Source organism: Psammomys obesus, unplaced genomic scaffold (genome assembly GCF_907164565.1).
Source record: "Psammomys obesus unplaced genomic scaffold, mPsaObe1.curated_primary_1811, whole genome shotgun sequence".
NCBI classification, from domain to species: domain Eukaryota; kingdom Metazoa; phylum Chordata; class Mammalia; order Rodentia; family Muridae; genus Psammomys; species Psammomys obesus.
Window position 1 is genome coordinate 4619458 of NW_026585987.1, and position 17341 is coordinate 4636798.

At 41.5% G+C, this 17341-nt stretch overlaps 1 protein-coding gene and 1 pseudogene across 2 annotated transcripts in view; one reads left to right on the forward strand and one right to left on the reverse strand.

Annotated features, from left to right (window-relative positions):
- The first annotated feature begins 2633 nt into the window (after positions 1 to 2633).
- On the forward strand, positions 2634 to 3372 carry LOC129671967 (14-3-3 protein epsilon-like; annotated as a pseudogene).
- A 12849-nt stretch (positions 3373 to 16221) lies between these two features.
- Positions 16222 to 17341, reverse strand: part of Adamts12 (ADAM metallopeptidase with thrombospondin type 1 motif 12) — a 290333-nt gene continuing 289213 nt past the window's right edge. For both annotated transcript variants that reach the window (XM_055601146.1, XM_055601145.1), the window contains one exon: positions 16222 to 16702. In XM_055601146.1, the coding sequence (XP_055457121.1) occupies positions 16524 to 16702 (179 nt within the window). In that variant the 3' untranslated portion in view covers positions 16222 to 16523. The remainder of the gene's footprint in view (positions 16703 to 17341) is intronic.

Below are 17341 nucleotides of genomic sequence, written 5' to 3' on the forward strand. Positions count from 1 at the left end.
GGAAGGAAGGAAGGAAGGAAGGAAGGAAGGAAGGAAGGAAGGAAGGAGGGAGGGAGGGAAGGAAGAAAGAAATAGAATTACCCACATATGGCCTTGGCCTATATCTTTTACCCCTGGGATTTCTGTGAGACACATTCTTGGCAGAGGGCAGAGGTGGTTGGTGGGAATGGAGGCTGAGAGCCATGAGACTGGTTGAGTACACATGTCAAAGTTTGAGTTCAAGCACATTTCTGTAGATCTTTTTCTGTAGATCTCATTACAGTCAGTCACATCCATTGTTTTATAGCTTGTCTTCCTGAGAGATCAAAGGATTAAAAATCAATGGCTATTATTTTAAAGCACGAGCCTGAACCAAGGCCAGCCAAATGGAGATATGTCCAGCCTTAATGCCCTGAGGGGAAGAACTAGCCTTACTGCATTCTTTCCGTGTCCGATAGTTATACAGTTGCTAGGAAACCAACCCATATGACCAGGCCAGAACTGTTTGCAGTCTTGGCACATAAAGTGGACCAATCATTTCAAAAATCAATTTCCCTTACCCAATCATGTAATGCCAAAGCATGTAAGTCCCTGCTTGCTTTTTTCCCCCCCTTTAAAAACTCTGTACCCCTAGACCTCGGGGCCACATTCCTCTCCTGTTTCCACAGGAAGTGTACGTCCCATGTTTGAAAGGGTATACTATTAAAAAAACCTCATGTATTTACATGAGGGTCTATTTATTCCTGATTTTTTTGGGGATTTGTGAAATGGGCTTAACATTTCTTGTTGGACTTTTGAAACCTTGGGCTGATGCATGCCATGCTTATTGAGGTACCATTTTCCAGGCATTAATCTAATTAATATTTAAGGTGAGCCTGAATCCTACTTGAATCTAGGTTTCCTGTCCTATAAGAATCTCTGCTCATGGTTGAAAATTCTCATGATCTGCACTCATCCTGAAAACAGACTGAAACAACAAGGGCCTCTGTTCTGCACCTATTTTAGAAGAACTGGGATGTCAGAAACATATGAAATGCAAGCATCTGTGGTCCAGCAAGAGCTTTGTAATCAACTGAATAAACAAGAAATTATTGGAGTGGGGTATATACACTTGGCTTCTTAGGCTGGAGAAGGGTGTGGCTGAGAGCCTGTAAGTGCAGGGTGGAGAACTGGGTCCTAGGAAACCAGAGAAAGTGTTGCTTGAAGGCCTTCGAGGGGCCTGTCACACCAGATTCCTGGATAACTGTATTCCTTCCCACAATCTGCACCAATGTGACAACTGATTATGATTGTCTACTTGGAAACAGAATCAACTAAGAGATAAATGTTTGGGCACATCTTGACTAGGTTCATTGAAGTATGAAAACCCACCCCACATGGGAGGAGCACCTTGTACTGGTGGTTCAAATATGAAGAGGCCAAGGGAGGAAGCTTTTGCATTTTGCTTGATTGTCTTTGTGTCTCACTGGTGTAACTTCATTTACTCTGTTGCTGCTGCTGCTACTACTGCTGTGATCCTTCGCCATCAGAATGCAGACTCATCTGGATTCCAATATGGAAGCTCTTTAGGACTTTTCAATCCTACAACTTCAAAGTGCGAGTGCTGAAGCATCAGCCTCATGGACTGAGCTGCTACTGGTCTCAGCCTGTCCAGTGTGAAGACAGGTATTGTTGCTTTACCCAAACCATACAGTTCAAGCCAACCTAATAAATTCCTTTTAAGTTTATATTAATTCTATGGGTTGGTTCCACCCCTCTGCAGAAACTAACGCCCATGTGACATGGTTCTAGAAGGTGTTGAGAACCGTAGTAAATTATGAATTAGAAAGGTGAGGTGTGAAGCCAACTTGTTGAACTCCATAGGGAACCCAGAAGTGAGCTTCCATTATACAACTGGATCTAGTCACCATGCAGGAGTCCTGAGCCTGTCCACTAGGTTCTTATGGGCTGGTCTGACTTGCTTAGTCCATACGTCACAAGGGCATGCTTTGGGGGATGCTGGACAGGAATAGGGCTAGGCCTGGGACCTAGGTTGTTTTATGAGTTTTGAATCTTCAGGATACATGGAACTTCATATCATCTCACCTTTAGACTCACAACCACCAAAGCAGCCTGGAGCAAGCCTTAGACAGGGGGCTATCAGCCTTCTGAAGGCACAGTAAACAGCTTTAGAAAAGGTGGAAACATTCCTTCTTTGACTCCCTAGGCTGCAGAAGGCTGGAATTTGCAAGATAAGAGCAGGACTCAAGCTACTGCAAAATCAAGGTAGTAGGGCCCATTCTGGTCGATTCAGATGTGAAGCTGCCATGTCCTCAGTCTCTTGTGTTGGCAGCTGGACACAGCAGGACCCTGGAACTGTACTCTTTCATATCTCTGGTACTTTGCTCCCCAACCTTGCTTTTAACATATTACCACTACTGCCATTTCTACAACCACATCTTCAGTCACAGGTAGGCCTGCTCTTTTACTGTGAAGCATGACTTCTGCATTCTCACATTTACCTTTCTTTTTGTCTTCCCTGGTCCTTTATGAACACTGCTTCTCCCTCCTTTCAAGTTCTATCTTTGTTTACTTGACCACATCTCTTCCTTGGAGAGTCGGAGACACTATCAGCTTCCATCCGTAGTGTGTATCCTGCTGGAGCCACTGTCACTATGAATGATGGGGAGGATCTAGTTTACTGGGCAAAGCTGAAGCTGGCAGAGCAGGCTGAGAGATAGGTTGAAATGCTGGAATCAATGAAGAAAGTAACAGGGATGGACATGGAGCTGACAGTTGAAGAACAAAACCTTTTTATTGGAGCATATAAAAATGTGATTGGAGAGAGAAGAGCATCCCAGAGGATAATCAGCAGCATTGAACAGAAGGAAGAAAACAAGGGAGCAGAGGACAAACTAAAAATGATTTGGGAGTACTGGCAAATGGTTGAAAATGAGCTCAAATGAATCTGTTATGACTTTCTGGATGTACTGGACAAACACCTCATTCCAGCAGCTCACACTGGTGAGTCCAAGGTTTTCTATTATAAAATCAAAGGTATCTGGCTGAGTTTGCCACAGGGAACAGGAAGGAAGCAGCAGAAAACAGCCTGTGGCTTACAAAGCTCCTAGTGACATTGCGATGACAGAACTTCCTCCAAACCCCCCATTCATTTAGGTCTTGCTCTCAACTTTCCCATATTCGACCATGAAACTTGCCAGCCTCCCCTGCAGGTTGGCAAAGGCAGCTTTTGATGACACAATTGCAGAACTGGACACACCGAGTGGTAAGGACTCCACCCTTATCACGAAGCTGCTCTGTGATAACCTGACACTGTGGACCTCAGACATGCAGGGCAATGGTGAAGAGAAGAATAAAGAAGCGCTGCAGGATGTGGAAGATGAAAATCAGTGAGACATAATAAAAGTCAACAAGAGAAACCATCCCTGACCACCCTGCCTTTCCACCCCTCCCCTTGGAAGTTCCCTATTGCCACTGAGAACCACCAAATTTGATGTTGACATTTGGTCTCAGAATTTAGGTTCCTGCCCTGTTGGTTTTCTTTCTTTTTTTTCCTGCCTTCCCCTTTTTAAACAAACAAACAAACAAACAAACAAACAAACAAACAGTTTTCAGAAGTTCTTAAGCCAAGAGTGAATTTCTGTGGATTTTACTGGTCCCAGCTTTTATGTTCTTTATGACGCTAACAAGACTGCATAGAGGCTTTTTCAGCCTTATTGTATTGTCTCCAGCCACATGTGGCAAGATCATCATTAGAAATGGAAATGACATTTGAAAGCCATTAGACTTCTAAGTGATGCATCTAAGACATATTAATCATGCAATAGAGGCATATGTGTTGTCATTTTTTTCTTTTTTAATTGTTTAAATGGAATTTTATACCAAATTTTAAACTTAATTGGGTGTTAGCTTGAAGGTGTTTGGGGCAGCTTGTTGTAATGGTTTTGCTGTAAAATGCATTTGGAACTTTGTTGAAGTGTTGTTGTTGTTGTTTTTTTTTTGAAGTGTTGTTGTTGAACAGCCCAGTGCTCATAACAGTTGGACAACCAGTGGCTGTCCATTCTTGCCAACTCCTCCCCCTCTGAAGCAGGTTAGCATTGAAGGTGGTGGTATGGAAGACTTCCTGGTCAACTCTGTTCCTCCTTCCTTGCTCCTGCCTCCCGCCTCCCTCCTCTCCGCCTCCTCCTTTGCTCCCTCAACCTTTTTTGTTCAATATGTGTACTTGAAGCTAATTTGCACCACTGGATATCTGACTGGAGCCACAGGTATAGATCTGTATTGTTCTTACCGAGACACAGCATGGAATTAACATTAAACTTAAAGAAAACAAACCTAAATTAAGATAAAATAAAAATCTCTCATTTGAGACATCAGCTGCCACAAGGAGTAACTTACCAAGCGATCTTGAGGTGAAACTGGACCTTGGAACTGTATTATGAAAATACAGACATACAAGAATAGGACTGCATCGTACAAATTGATAGCAGTTTCTTTTCTTAAATTTGATATTTATCTAAGGAAATAAAATCCTCACGGGGGGAGGCATACAATTATATCAGCTTCATTTCAGATTCATCTGCTCCTAGGAATCTGAGAATTTAGTTGAAAGGTTTTAAATTTTTCTTTATTCCAGAGTTAGGTCCCCGTTAAGAAGGAGAAGATGCCATGGATGTAGCAGTCTTTGAACATAGTGTTGGTATGTGTGCTTGGTATGGTAAGCTAAGCATGGTACGACTCTAAGTTTAATTCCCAGTACCACTAAAACATGGCACACACCAAAAAAAAAAAAAAATATGGAGAGAAATATTAAGATGCTTGTCATTTTATTTCAGCCCCACACCTTTTCTGAGGTTCAGTGCCTATTAAGGCAACCACCAGACAAAAGCAAGAACATTTTTCCTAATGTTATGCTCATCAGTAGTTCTCAAAATGTTGCAATAAAAGAGCTACTGATTCCCCAGGCTGTATAACACATCCGCTTCCCAATTCACATGGGCTAAGGGGAGCTAATTTAATCTCATGATTCATTAGCTCATCTATTGTCTGTCTTCTAAAACACAGGCAAGACAATCAGCTGAAGACAAATTGCCATGCTATGGAGCCTCTTTTTTTTTTTTTTTCCTGGTCCTCACAGCTTCATCTACTGGACCTGATTTACAGTTATCCCCCCCAAGGTGAAGAGAGGTGTTCCCACCCATTAGGTGATCAGCACTGCCATTGCTTACCATTCTAATTCTCAAAAGGGCCTCTTTGCCTTTGCCTGTTGAGCTGATTTTTAAATGAGAAAAGCCAGCTTCAGTTGACAAGAGAACAGCTTATCTCTTCTTCAGGGTGGCCACCTGGGTGCAGCCATGAATAGTAAGGTTGAAGTACATAACCAAAATGGTGACTTTGATAGGGAACTTAGGGTGCTAGAAACCACTACTGAGTTTGATTAAACTGATCAATGCAGATGTTTGGATTTAGTTGTCTCTCCTCCTCTTCCCCCTCCTCCTCCTCCTCCTCCTCCTTTTCTTCCTCTTCTTCCGCCCTCCTCCTTTCTTCTTCCGGGGTCTCGCACTGTAATCTAGGCTTGCTTGGAACTCATAGGGACCTTCATGCTTCTGGCTCCGTAGCCCTCGCATTGCAGCTGTGTGTCACCGCTGCTAACTTTGGTGGAGTGCTTAGTGTCAAGAGCCTTTTGCCATTTCAACACCGTGGGGGGAAATAAGCTGCTGTTCTGCCCAGTTCACGAACCCCAAAAGACCAGGAATAACTAGATTCCGCTGTAAACACATGAGGTTCTTTTTATTGTAAATTACAAGCTGCAGCTTGGGCCCACAACACCCACCACCGGAGCGGTGGGAACCGAGCGCCCTGCGCCCAGGTTAGTTGACTGATATATAGATTCTGGTCCCTCCCAGCATGCCCAAGGCTGGAGTGATTCCTGCCTGGCAAACATCTATTGGTCAAAATGCTACATTTTGAATTGATTGGCTATAGGAAGTTTCCCTGACCATAATGACCTGGTGTCCCTCCCTAGGGGGATGGGCCAGTTTCCTAGCAACTGTTATCTCTAGTGTGTGGGGAAAGAATGCAGTAAGGAGGTCCTTCCCCTCAGGGCATTCATTACTGGACTTCTCCACCCACCCACTTCAGGTCTTAATTAAGAATAGCTGCTATTTTAATCTTTTTGGTCTCTCACTGCTTCCTTGTGCTCTGAAGTCCTGCTTCACTGAATACATCGCCACCTAAGTAGTGGTTACTACTCTTACAATGTGCTTGGCCATCATTGGTAATGCAGCAGTGGCAGTTGGGACATAGGTTTTCTAAGTACAAATCAGCCTGTTAAGGAACTTGGATGTTGTACCTTTGGAGCTCTGGTCTGAAGAACACTCAGTGACTGGCTACATGGGTTCAAACAGGAAGATTTCCTATGTTTTGCTTGAAATTCTGCCCATGTCTTAACTCTAGGATGATGTTGGGCAAGTAAGATCAGGGGTCTTAAAGTGGAAAAAGCAAACAACAATCAAAGCTGTATCAACTATACCAGGAAAAGCTCAGTTAGCTAGTAGTGAGCCTCATGAGGGGGTTGTAGTATGAAACTATGTAGTAGAGAAGGGCCAGCAGGGGTCTACAGTGGGCTTCTCCCACTGGTTAGCGCCAGAGAACTCATGCTACAGAATATTGGCAGATAAGACCTCAGGGAGCACTGATTTCAACCTCAATAACTTACACACAAGAAGCTTAAGGCAGACAGGGCGCTCATGTTCTTATTATGAACAGTCTGCACAATGAAGGAAATGCTCTAAAGATTCATATTTTAGAATTCATGCTTTATACTCCAATGGCGTAAAACCATTTCTCAAGTTAATGAATGAGAGCTCCATTCTGCACCATCCCTCCTCACTGAGGTTTTCAAATCCCTTGTATGCCTCAGGAGTAGAGTCACCCTTCCTTCATTTGTTCTCCAGGCATCTTCTCCATGCCAGGTGTGGGATTAAAAACAAAGAAGCAAACCTTTATTGCTAATTTTCCCAAAATCATTTCTCTGCTTCTAGTTCAGACTAAATAGACCATTTCCTTCTCTGGCATTCTACATCTCTTTCAAGCACTGGAAAGAATTCAGGAAAATGATTAGTATCATACATTCTTTTGGGGCTCATCAGATCCTATGTGAGTGGGCATCTTCCTAGGACATTTTGTTCTTAAATAATAACAAGGGTTCCTGAAGGTTGTGTAGATATTTCTGGAACCTGCAATAAATTGTCCTAGCTATAATGAGAATTTAGCTCTATATCTTGGGTCTGTGTAGCTCATAAAGCTTAGCTTCCAAAATACTGTCTCTCATATGTAAATTGGCGTTATTTATTTAACTAACATGTTTCATTATAGTACTTCTTTACTCTTGAATATTTCATACATTTACAATGTAAGACCATACACACTTTCCTCTTCCAAATATCTCTATATTTCTCTCCAATATGTTCCCCTCCCCATTTCATGTTTTCTTTTTTCTTAAAAAAAAAATCTATGAAGTTCCAATTAGTGGTAGCCATATGTGCATGAATTCTGGGCCATCCACAAGAGCACGAGAAACACAACACTTTGAAAAACATTAAAAAAAATAAAGAAAGAAAGAAAAAGAAAAAAAAAAAAGATTCTCCCTCCCCCAGCAGCTTCCAAGTGCCAGCAGCTCTTCGGTAAGGTGTGTAGCCTAGAGAGCACCTCCCCATCTATGATGGAAATTTTGATTGGTTTGGTGGTATGAATCAGAAACGCCCTCTCATAGTCTTGGGCATTTGAACACTTAGTCCTCAGTTGGTGGTGTTCTATGGGGAAGCTTAGGTGGTACCATCTTCTTGGAGGAAGTATAACTGGGGGTGGGCTTTGAGAGTGAAAATGTTTTGCCTACTTCCAGGTTGCTCTCTCTGTTTTGTTCTTGCCAGTTGAGCCCTCAGCTTCTTGTTTCTTCCATTGTGCCTGCAATCTGCTGCCATGCTTTGTCTTATGTCCTGGCCTCTGTCCAACATCTTTCCTTCATGAATAGAGTCATCCTATCTCTATTTGTTCACTAGGCATCCTCTCTGCAACAGGCATGGGATTAAAAACAAAAAAGCCTCATGAAACCGAAAATCTTCTGTAAAGCAAAGGACACTATTGTCAGAACAAAATAAAACCCTACAGATTGGGAAAGGGTCTTCACCAACCCTAGATCTGATAGACAGCTAAAATCCAGAATATATAAAGAACTCAAGAAGTTAAACACCAACAAATCAAGTAATCCAATTAAAAAAATGGGGTACAGAGCTAAACAGAGAATTCTCAATTGAGGAATACCAAATGGCAGATAAATACTTAAAGAAATGCTTAACATCCTTAGTTATCAGGGAAATGCAAATCAAAACGACCCTGAGATTTCACCTTACACCCATCAGACTGGCTAAGATAAAAAACTCAAGTGACAATATATGCTGGAGAGGACATGGAGAAAGGGAAACCCTCCTCCATTGCTGGTGGGAATATAAACTTGTACAATCACTTTGGAAATCAGCCTGGTGCTTCCTCAGACAATTAGGAATAATGTCCTCAAGATCCAGGTATACCACTCCTAGGCATATATCCAAAAGATGTTCAAGTACAGAACAAGGACATTTGCTCATCCATGTTCGTAGCAGCTTTATTCACAATAGCCAGAATATGGAAACAATCCAGATGTCCCTCAACTGAGGAATGGATACAGAAATTGTGGTATATTTACACAATGGAATACTACTCAACTATTAAAAACAAGGAAATCATGAAATATGCATGCCAATGGTGGGAACTAGAAAAGATCATCCTGAGAGAGGTATTTCAGAAGCAGAAACACACACACAGTATATAATCACTTATAAATAGATATTAGACATATAATATAGGGTAAACATACTAAAATCTGTACACCTAAAGAAGCTAAGCAAAAAGGAGGATCCTGGGTAGGGTGCTCAGTCTTCATTCAGAAAGACAAATGGGATGGACATTAGAAGAAGGAGAAAACAGGAAACAGGACAGGAGCCTACCACAGAGGGCCTTTGAAAGACTCTATCCAACAGTGTATCAAAGCAGATGCTGAGACTCAAAACCAAACTGAGAGACCAAAAGATAAATTAGCAGCTATTCTTAAGACCTGACGTAGGCACGTAAAGAAGTCTAGTATGCCCTGAGGGAAAGAGCCACCTCACTGCATTCTTTCCTCACCCACTAGAGATACAGTTGCTAGGAAACTGGACCATCCCCCTAGGGAGGGACACCAGGTCATTATGGTCTGGGGACCTTCCTATATAGCCAATCAATTCAAAATGTAGTATTTTGACCACTAGATGCTTACCAGGCAGAAATCACTCCTGCCTTGGGCATGCTGGGAGGGACCAGAATCTTTAAATCACCCAACTAACCTGGGCACAGCGCGCTCAGCTCCCACTGCTCCAGTGGTGGGTGTTGTGGGCCCAAGCTGCAGCTTGTAATTTACAATAAAAAGACCCTCATGTGTTTTGCAACGGAGTCAATTCCTGTAGATCTTTTGGGGGCTTGCGAACTGGGTGTAACAAAAACTTTGGGCAGAATGCAGGGAATCTTATGAAAGAAGAGGGAGACAATAAGACCTGGAAGGGATAGGAGCTGCACAAGGAGATCAACAGAACTAAGAAATCTGGCACAGGGGTCTTTTCTGAGACTGATATTCCAACCAAGGACCATTCATGGAGATAACCTAGAACCTGTTCAGATGTAGCACATGGCAGCTCAGTGTCCAAGTGGGTTCCCTAGTAAAGGTAACAGGGACTGTCTCTGACATGAACTCAGTGGCCGGCAAGAACTCTTTGATCACCTCCCCCTGATGGGGTTGCAGCCTTACCAGGCCACAGAGGAGGACATTGCAGCCAGTCCTGATGAGACCTGATAAGCAAAGGTCAGATGGAAGGGGAGGAGGACCTCCCTTATCAGTGGACTTGAAAAGGGGCATGTGAGGAGATGAGGGAGAGAGGGTGCGATTGGGAGGGAATGAGGGAGGGGTCTACAGCTGGGATGCAAAGTGAATAAACTGTAATTAATATTAAAAAATAAAAATTTAATTAAAAAAGAAGCAAATCTTTATTGTATATTTGCCTGAAGTTCACAGTTTTCTGTGGTAGAACTATATCTAGTTTTCCTAGTGTCACCACTAATATGGACTCTCCCCTCTGGAACTATAAGCCAAAACAAAGTCTCCTCAAAGTTGCCTTGAGCACGTTTTTACATCATCACTGAAAAGTAAATAATCCAAGCCAGCATACTACTTTACTAGACTATGAAAGCTAGCCAGCAGGCAGGAAGTTTCCCCATCAATTAGAGATTGATTTCTTTATCTTCTGTAGCCAAAGTACATGGTGTCTTCAGCAACAAGGCCTTACCATTTAGTTATGGTGGACAACCAGGGGCAATGGTTATAGCCTGTGCTGCTTTGGGGACAACTGGAACTGACCTGAGAAACAACTCATAAGGAGGTATCTTGATCCTTGCACTGCGGTTTTCATTTAATAATCCTTGTCTTCTGGGAGTGACCTTGTCCAACCGCAAGGGATAAATCTCTTTGAACTCTTGTTTAAAGTTATATTTTTGAATTAGATTACTAACTAGAGAGTTTCAATAAGACTTTTATACAATCCTTGGTTTTAGTTAACCCACATATACTCTCTTCTCTACCCCGATCATCTTCAATACCTTAACCCTCAATTTCATGCTTCTTTCATGTCATTGTATTCTACTATCCTTATAATTGCAAGTGAGGTAGTAGGCTTCCATATTGCTTCTCTATACCTTTCCTTTAAATCAGCCCCTCCTATTCCCTCAATTTCCCCCATACTCCCACAACATCACCTGCTTAAGCAAGCCTCTCTTTCTCCAGTATCCTTCCTTTCTGCTTTTGTTTCCCCTATAATTAACTGTCTTATCTCCCTCAATGTAGTCTCCCTATAGTTTAATAAAGTACATTCAATGTGTCATTCAGGGGACTAGGATTCAGCAGTAAAAGAATGTCTGTTGGCAGAGTTTAATGAGTCATGAGCTCCACGTTTCCCTCCTTCCCCTATTTCCCTTCCTCAGCTCAGAGCACCTCTACAGGGAAACCTTTTCTACAGCTATCCTGCTGTTTGCCCTGGAGGCTGGAGATATAAAAGGCAGGAAACCTTTCTCCATCTGCAACCCACACATGCTTCAAGCCAACGTCCCTATTAGTAAAGCTGGTATTTTGAGCTGACTAATTGTTTGTTCTTTCTGTTTGATTAGAGACCTCTGTTAGAAGAGGATGATTAATTCAAACCTGTGGCATATCACTGCTCCATGTCTTTCTTTCTTATTTATTTATTTATTTATTTATCTATTTATTTATTTATTTATCTATTTATTTATTTATTTATTTATTTTTGCTTTGTCTTTAGTTTATTGCTCTGAGTTAAAAACTGAGATACCTCACTCCCTAGACTGGCCCATGAGATCTGGGATAGCTCATGATTACAGTTTCCCTCCAATGTCAAGATATTCTTTTCTCTTAAAAATACGATTTTACTTTTTTTTTTTTTTTGAGAATTTTAAACATACAGCAGCATCAGGGCCTCCACTGATTAGATGATGGCAACATTCCTCTACTCTCACTGTGAAAACCCAGAACATTCCAGACATTGCCACATGTCTCCTGGGAATAAAATCTCTCCTGAGTAAGAGTGCAAAGTGTGGAAAATGTGCAGGGCACAGCAGGAGCAGAAGTGTGCCTTAATCTTCCTAAGGCCAGAGACATTTGACCAGAAATTTGAAGGGCAAGAAAGAGCTCTCTGTAGCCAAGAATAGTGTTTAAGGTACAAGAAGGAAGGTGCCCATAGTCCTTGGTGATGCCACATTGATCAAACTCATTTTTCTGACCATGCTAAATATATTCTCAAAAATTTTAAGAAAATTTTAAGAGTCATCATCCTCATCCAGTTGGTTCCTTTTCAATGCTTTTGCTTATATGATTAGTGGATTCCTTCTCTATATCAACAAATTTCACCTTTGCTTCCTGAAATTAGCTTTATGCAGTCTTTGAGAAAGGATTAGCTTCCTCATGCAAACCTCTCTAGATGTGAGTTACTTTCTTTTAAGCATCTTGACTAAACTTAGAACACCAAGAGAAGAACTCATACTACAGGATGAGGGTCTGACTATACTGGATTCAGTATTAAGAGGTATTTTAGGCATCAATTCACATTAACACACACACACACACACACACACATATATATATATATATGTATGTATATATATATATGTATATATATACATATATATATACATATATATATAATATGTAATTATATGTATATCTGTTAAAGGTGGTGGTTTGAATGAAAATGGCTCCCATAGGCCCATAGAAGAGTGGCGCTATTAGGATGTATGGCCTTGTTGGAGTAGGTGTGGTCTTTCTGAAAGAAGTGTATCACTTGGGTGGGTGGGGGGCTTTGAGGTTTCAGATGCTCAGGCCAGGCCCAGTGTCAATCTCTCTTCCTGCTGCCTACCAATCCAGATGTAGAACCCCCAGATACATTTCTAGCAGCATGTCTGCCTGCATACCCCCAATTTTCTCATCATGATGATAATGCACTAACCCTCTTAATTGTAAGCCATCCCCAATTAAATGTTTTCTTTTATAAAAATTGCCATGGTCATGGTGTCTCTTCACAGCAATAGAAAACCCTAAGATATTGCGCATTCATGAGAATAAATTTAAGTTCTACTCACCTGGGATATGACTCATTGGCTATTGCACTTGTCTAGGTGTTGAGGAGGAGGAAGTCTGGGAGGAATGTAGGAGGGAGAAATTGATAGTAACATCTTCTGGTTGCTGAGCTCCATGATAATACTGTGGTGGGTACTGAAAGTCTCACAGTAGGAGTAAATGAATCACAAGGAAACATCAATGAGTTTGGCCATTTATTGATGCCATACAAAGACAGACTATGATTACAATCTGATTTTAACACTGAGGTACTCATCAGGTACACAAAGAGCCAGGGAGCCAGCTGATGAAGTAGAAGCACAGGGGAGACAGTGCGTTAGTCATGTATGTTATGCCATCATTTTGGAGGGCAATGATAGGTAGAAATACATTTCCCCCAGCACATTATTTTTAGTGTCACAACTTAAAATAAAAACATTTGAATTAGCAACAAGAGTAGCATTAAATATATTCGATTGGTTATAGCACCAGGAAGCTCACAACATGTGGTCTTTCCCTTGGGAAGTGGATCATATGGACTGAGCACCAGACAGACCGTCCCAGAGCTTCATCTTAAAGTGAGAAAGGAGAAAGCTAGCTTGTACCTTCTCGGTGACCAATACATAGATTTCCAAGAACTTCAGATACCTAAATGGGAAGTTAGGGTCCGAAATAATATAATTCTTCAAACTGTATTTCAGAGTCTTGATGGAGGTTGGTCAAAACAGACTCTCTGAAAGCTCTGCATTGGAATTCCAGTGAATACATGGCAGTCTCAGGAGACCAGAAAGAGGTTGTGTGTGTGTGCGTGTGTGTTTGTGTGTGTGCTTTTGTTTAAGAAAACCTATGACTAACCAGTTACTCCGACAGAAGTAAGAGTTGATTTGTTAAGGACTTGATTCATGACTTGAACAAAGTATTTACTATGAAGTTTCTAGGAATATTGTTCTCTTGTGGCATAATACTGTTTTAATCTCCAAGAATTAAATGACCTATCACTTTTTGGAGAAGAGCTAATTCTATCACTCTGAAAAGCAATGTAAATCCTGCATGACGTATTTATTCACAAGGCCCTATGGTAGACCTGTCTGGCTCATGGTAACTGTATATACAGTGTCTCTCGCTGAAGTTCTTGTGCACACCTTGAAGGTGTTACTGAAGGAAGGCACAGATAAAATAAACCAAGGCTTCACATTTCAGCCCATGAAGACATTATCCAGTTCTTGTTGTCAGGGTCATCCTACTTACTATTTAAGGTTGCTCTAGCATCCCTAGCATCAAAGATCAGTGGAGACACTGATACCCCACAGATGAATAGCTGACTGATGACTCCCAGAGCAAACAAAAATGACGCATGCCGAAGAACAGTCTCACCATGGTAGAAGAAGGAGATGTTCATGATGCATGATCAGAGGCCTAGTTCTTATAGTTGAGAAACTGGAGAAAGATCTAGAATGGAGCACCTGGCCAGACCTTCCCCACAGGCTTACGATATTTTCCACCACATGGGTCCCAAATGACATGGTCTATTTTTTGCATTGGGAAATCTGGCCTATGTTAGTTTAATGAGGTCAGTAGAAATCCAGGTTTGTTCCTGAGTTTTGTAAGCCTGGTCACACCCAGGACCCTGATGTCATGCATTTTACCCTTTGCTGCAACAGTACAAGGGTAAGTTAAATTCACATGGCTTACTAAATTAATCCCTCTGAAGCCTATACCACTAATCTTTGCAAAATTTTCATTACAAAAAGTCAAGTTCTCCTCCACTTCTCCACTTATGCCACTAACAGAATAATGTAAGTGTTTCTCTAAAATTTCTATTTCACCATAGATTGTCATTGGCCAGCAATGTTTATATGCAAAGACAGAATGCAAGAATGTGTGCTTAACTACACGTAAATTACCTGGCTTCAGTAAATACCTACTTATTTCTATTTCTGGTATACCTTGAATTTTATGCAAAGCCCAGTGTTTCATTTTCCACAGGAATCAATCAGAATACTGTGGCTGGAAAGAATTTAAAAGAACATGCTATATAATGTTGTGTCCATGGTCTCAGAGTAAATAAAACTGGCATTGGCCAGCAACACCATCTCATACAAGGCAGATGTCTATGTGGAAGTTTGTATACACTTAGCCATTCATATGACTACTTGATAATGTTTCTACTAGTTCTGCCATCATCTGGGTTATAGCACCAAGTTCAATAGCACCATTCTGCTGAATGGATGGGTAACTACAGGGAGGTGTGGGATATTGTACTTCAGAATGAAGACATGCATATTGGTGCGTAAGCCTAAAACTGTGCGGTCTGTCACATCTTGTCAAGAGTAGGTTCTGAGGTCTTTCCCCAGGGCTTATATCTCTCCACACACCCTCCTTTCACTCTAGGTTCGGTCTACAGGCTCAGCTGGAAATTCACTCTGAGTTTGCAACCACAGCCTACTCTGACTTCATCAGGGGGCAATGTCTAAAATAAGCATTCTAACTTCTATTTCAGTGTTTGGAACCCTCTCTACTTGCTACTCTCCACAAGGTAAATTAGTCTTTGTGTTTGATTCTGTGTGTATGTGCATGTGCATGCATGTGTGTTGATAGAGATCAAGCGTACAACTTTGCACCTGCTAAATATGCATTCTACCCCAGCTCTACATCTCTAGAGGCAAAAGACTTTTAAAAGTCACTAATGGACACACTAAATACATCATCTTGCCCACTTTTTAGAATTTGTTGTCTTCTAAACTATAAATTCTGACTAAATTTCTAAACTTCATACAATTTACCTGATTTTTTTCAAGTGGTTTAACCTATAACTTCACTTTTTATCTCAAGAGAGGGATAGGGTTGTTCTATTCAAGAACAACCATGACAACCTCTTTGTAGCAGTTTTTGTTTATAACCCTTCTGCATTGGAGTGATGGTAAGATCTGAGGTCATGACTCAAATAGGGATATGGCAAGACAGAGAATGGCAGACAGGAGCACTCATTTAGCTGTGAAAGAGCTGACAAAGCCAGGGAAGTTCAAAGAACAAAACCCACATTTTCTTTCTTATGCTAGCAAGAAGTTGATTTCTGTTCATTTGCATTTTTAGGACTTTTAATAGAAACTAAACTTAAGTCAAGGTGACTTTTGGATCACCAATCTAATCCCCTTTGGATGCATTTGATGCAAGGTGTTTACTTAATCTTGAATCTCCTGGATTTGTCCCAAGATTCTAGGTTTCCACTTGTGAAGTCCTGCACAGATGGAAGGTAGACTAAGGGCCATAGCTAGCATTCTCTTCCTGTTCTTATTGTCTACTGGATAGATGTTCCCAAAAGTTGTCCCCATGACTTTTAAACAGTGGCTACCTACGGCAGCCAAGGAGGATATATTCATGAAGACAAATTTAAAAGATTATCTGTTCCCTGGGTAAGTGTGGTTCTGTGTCTTGATGTTCTTGAGGTAGTTTGGAAAAAAAAAAAAACAACCAAACAAACCTAATATATGTTTTCATCTTTAAGCGAGAAAAGACATCTTTTCCCAGATTTGCCTAATCTGGCACTTTCCCCAGGAACTCATCTCAGCTGCTTCACAACTCTTTCAGATACTTTGGCTTCCTATGAGGGAGCAGCCAGCCCCAAGCTTTCTGTGGGGAACATTTTGGGGGTACACATACACAGACATTGCATTTTGTTTTGTTATGACTTAAAGTTGAACCTAGAATGTGTAAAGTGAAATGTAAGTGAAGTGACCTTCTAGATGATGTTCTTGGGCAGGAGGATATGGAGGATGCTGATGGTGGCTTCTTTCTGAACCTAGAGGGTGTCGTGATTTTGGAGCATCTGCTGTTTGCGTTGCCTTTGGGTGTGGATGCTCTGTGCCTGTGGACAGGAGAGGCAGCACTGGGCTCTCACTGAGGGCACAGAACACTTCTTCATGGATTTTAGTGTCTGGCAGAAGCTGGCTGACAGTCTGTCCTTCATGCAAGTTAAATCTGTGGGAGAAGAAAACAATAAGAAGTAACTCCTCAAGGGGAATAAATGCAGAGATTCTCCTCTAGTCATTGCACAGAGAATGAGGGGCAATGGAGTGTTCAGCCCTAAGGAGACATACATCTCACACCCCTCCCCACAAGGTTCAGGGATATTTGAGGAAGAGGAAGAAGAAGGATTGTAGGAGTCTGAGGTGATAGAAAAACATGAAGGAAACAATCATTTCTTGACACAACAGGGCAACTGTACATTTGAACTTACAACATCTAAAAGCAAGTACAAGACCTGTGCAAACTGAAGCCAGGAAAATAACTAAGTGTAGAGATAGGAAATGAACATTAAATCCTAGTATAAGATGAGGAGCTATTGACCTTGATAGCTGCTGGAAAAGAGTCAGTTTTCTTTAATTATGTGATGCCTGGTGGTTTGGCCACCTGATAGGGTAGGTTCCCGTTCCCAAGACTAGTTGGACCTTGATATACAGCTGGCCTCTGAAGCTTTCAATGAGGGCAAAGTTAAACTCAAGGGCTATTTGTGATCCAGTTAATCCTCTGTTGTCATTCACATATACACACCCACATGCGCACGCATGCACACACACACACACACACACACACACACACACACACACACACACACAC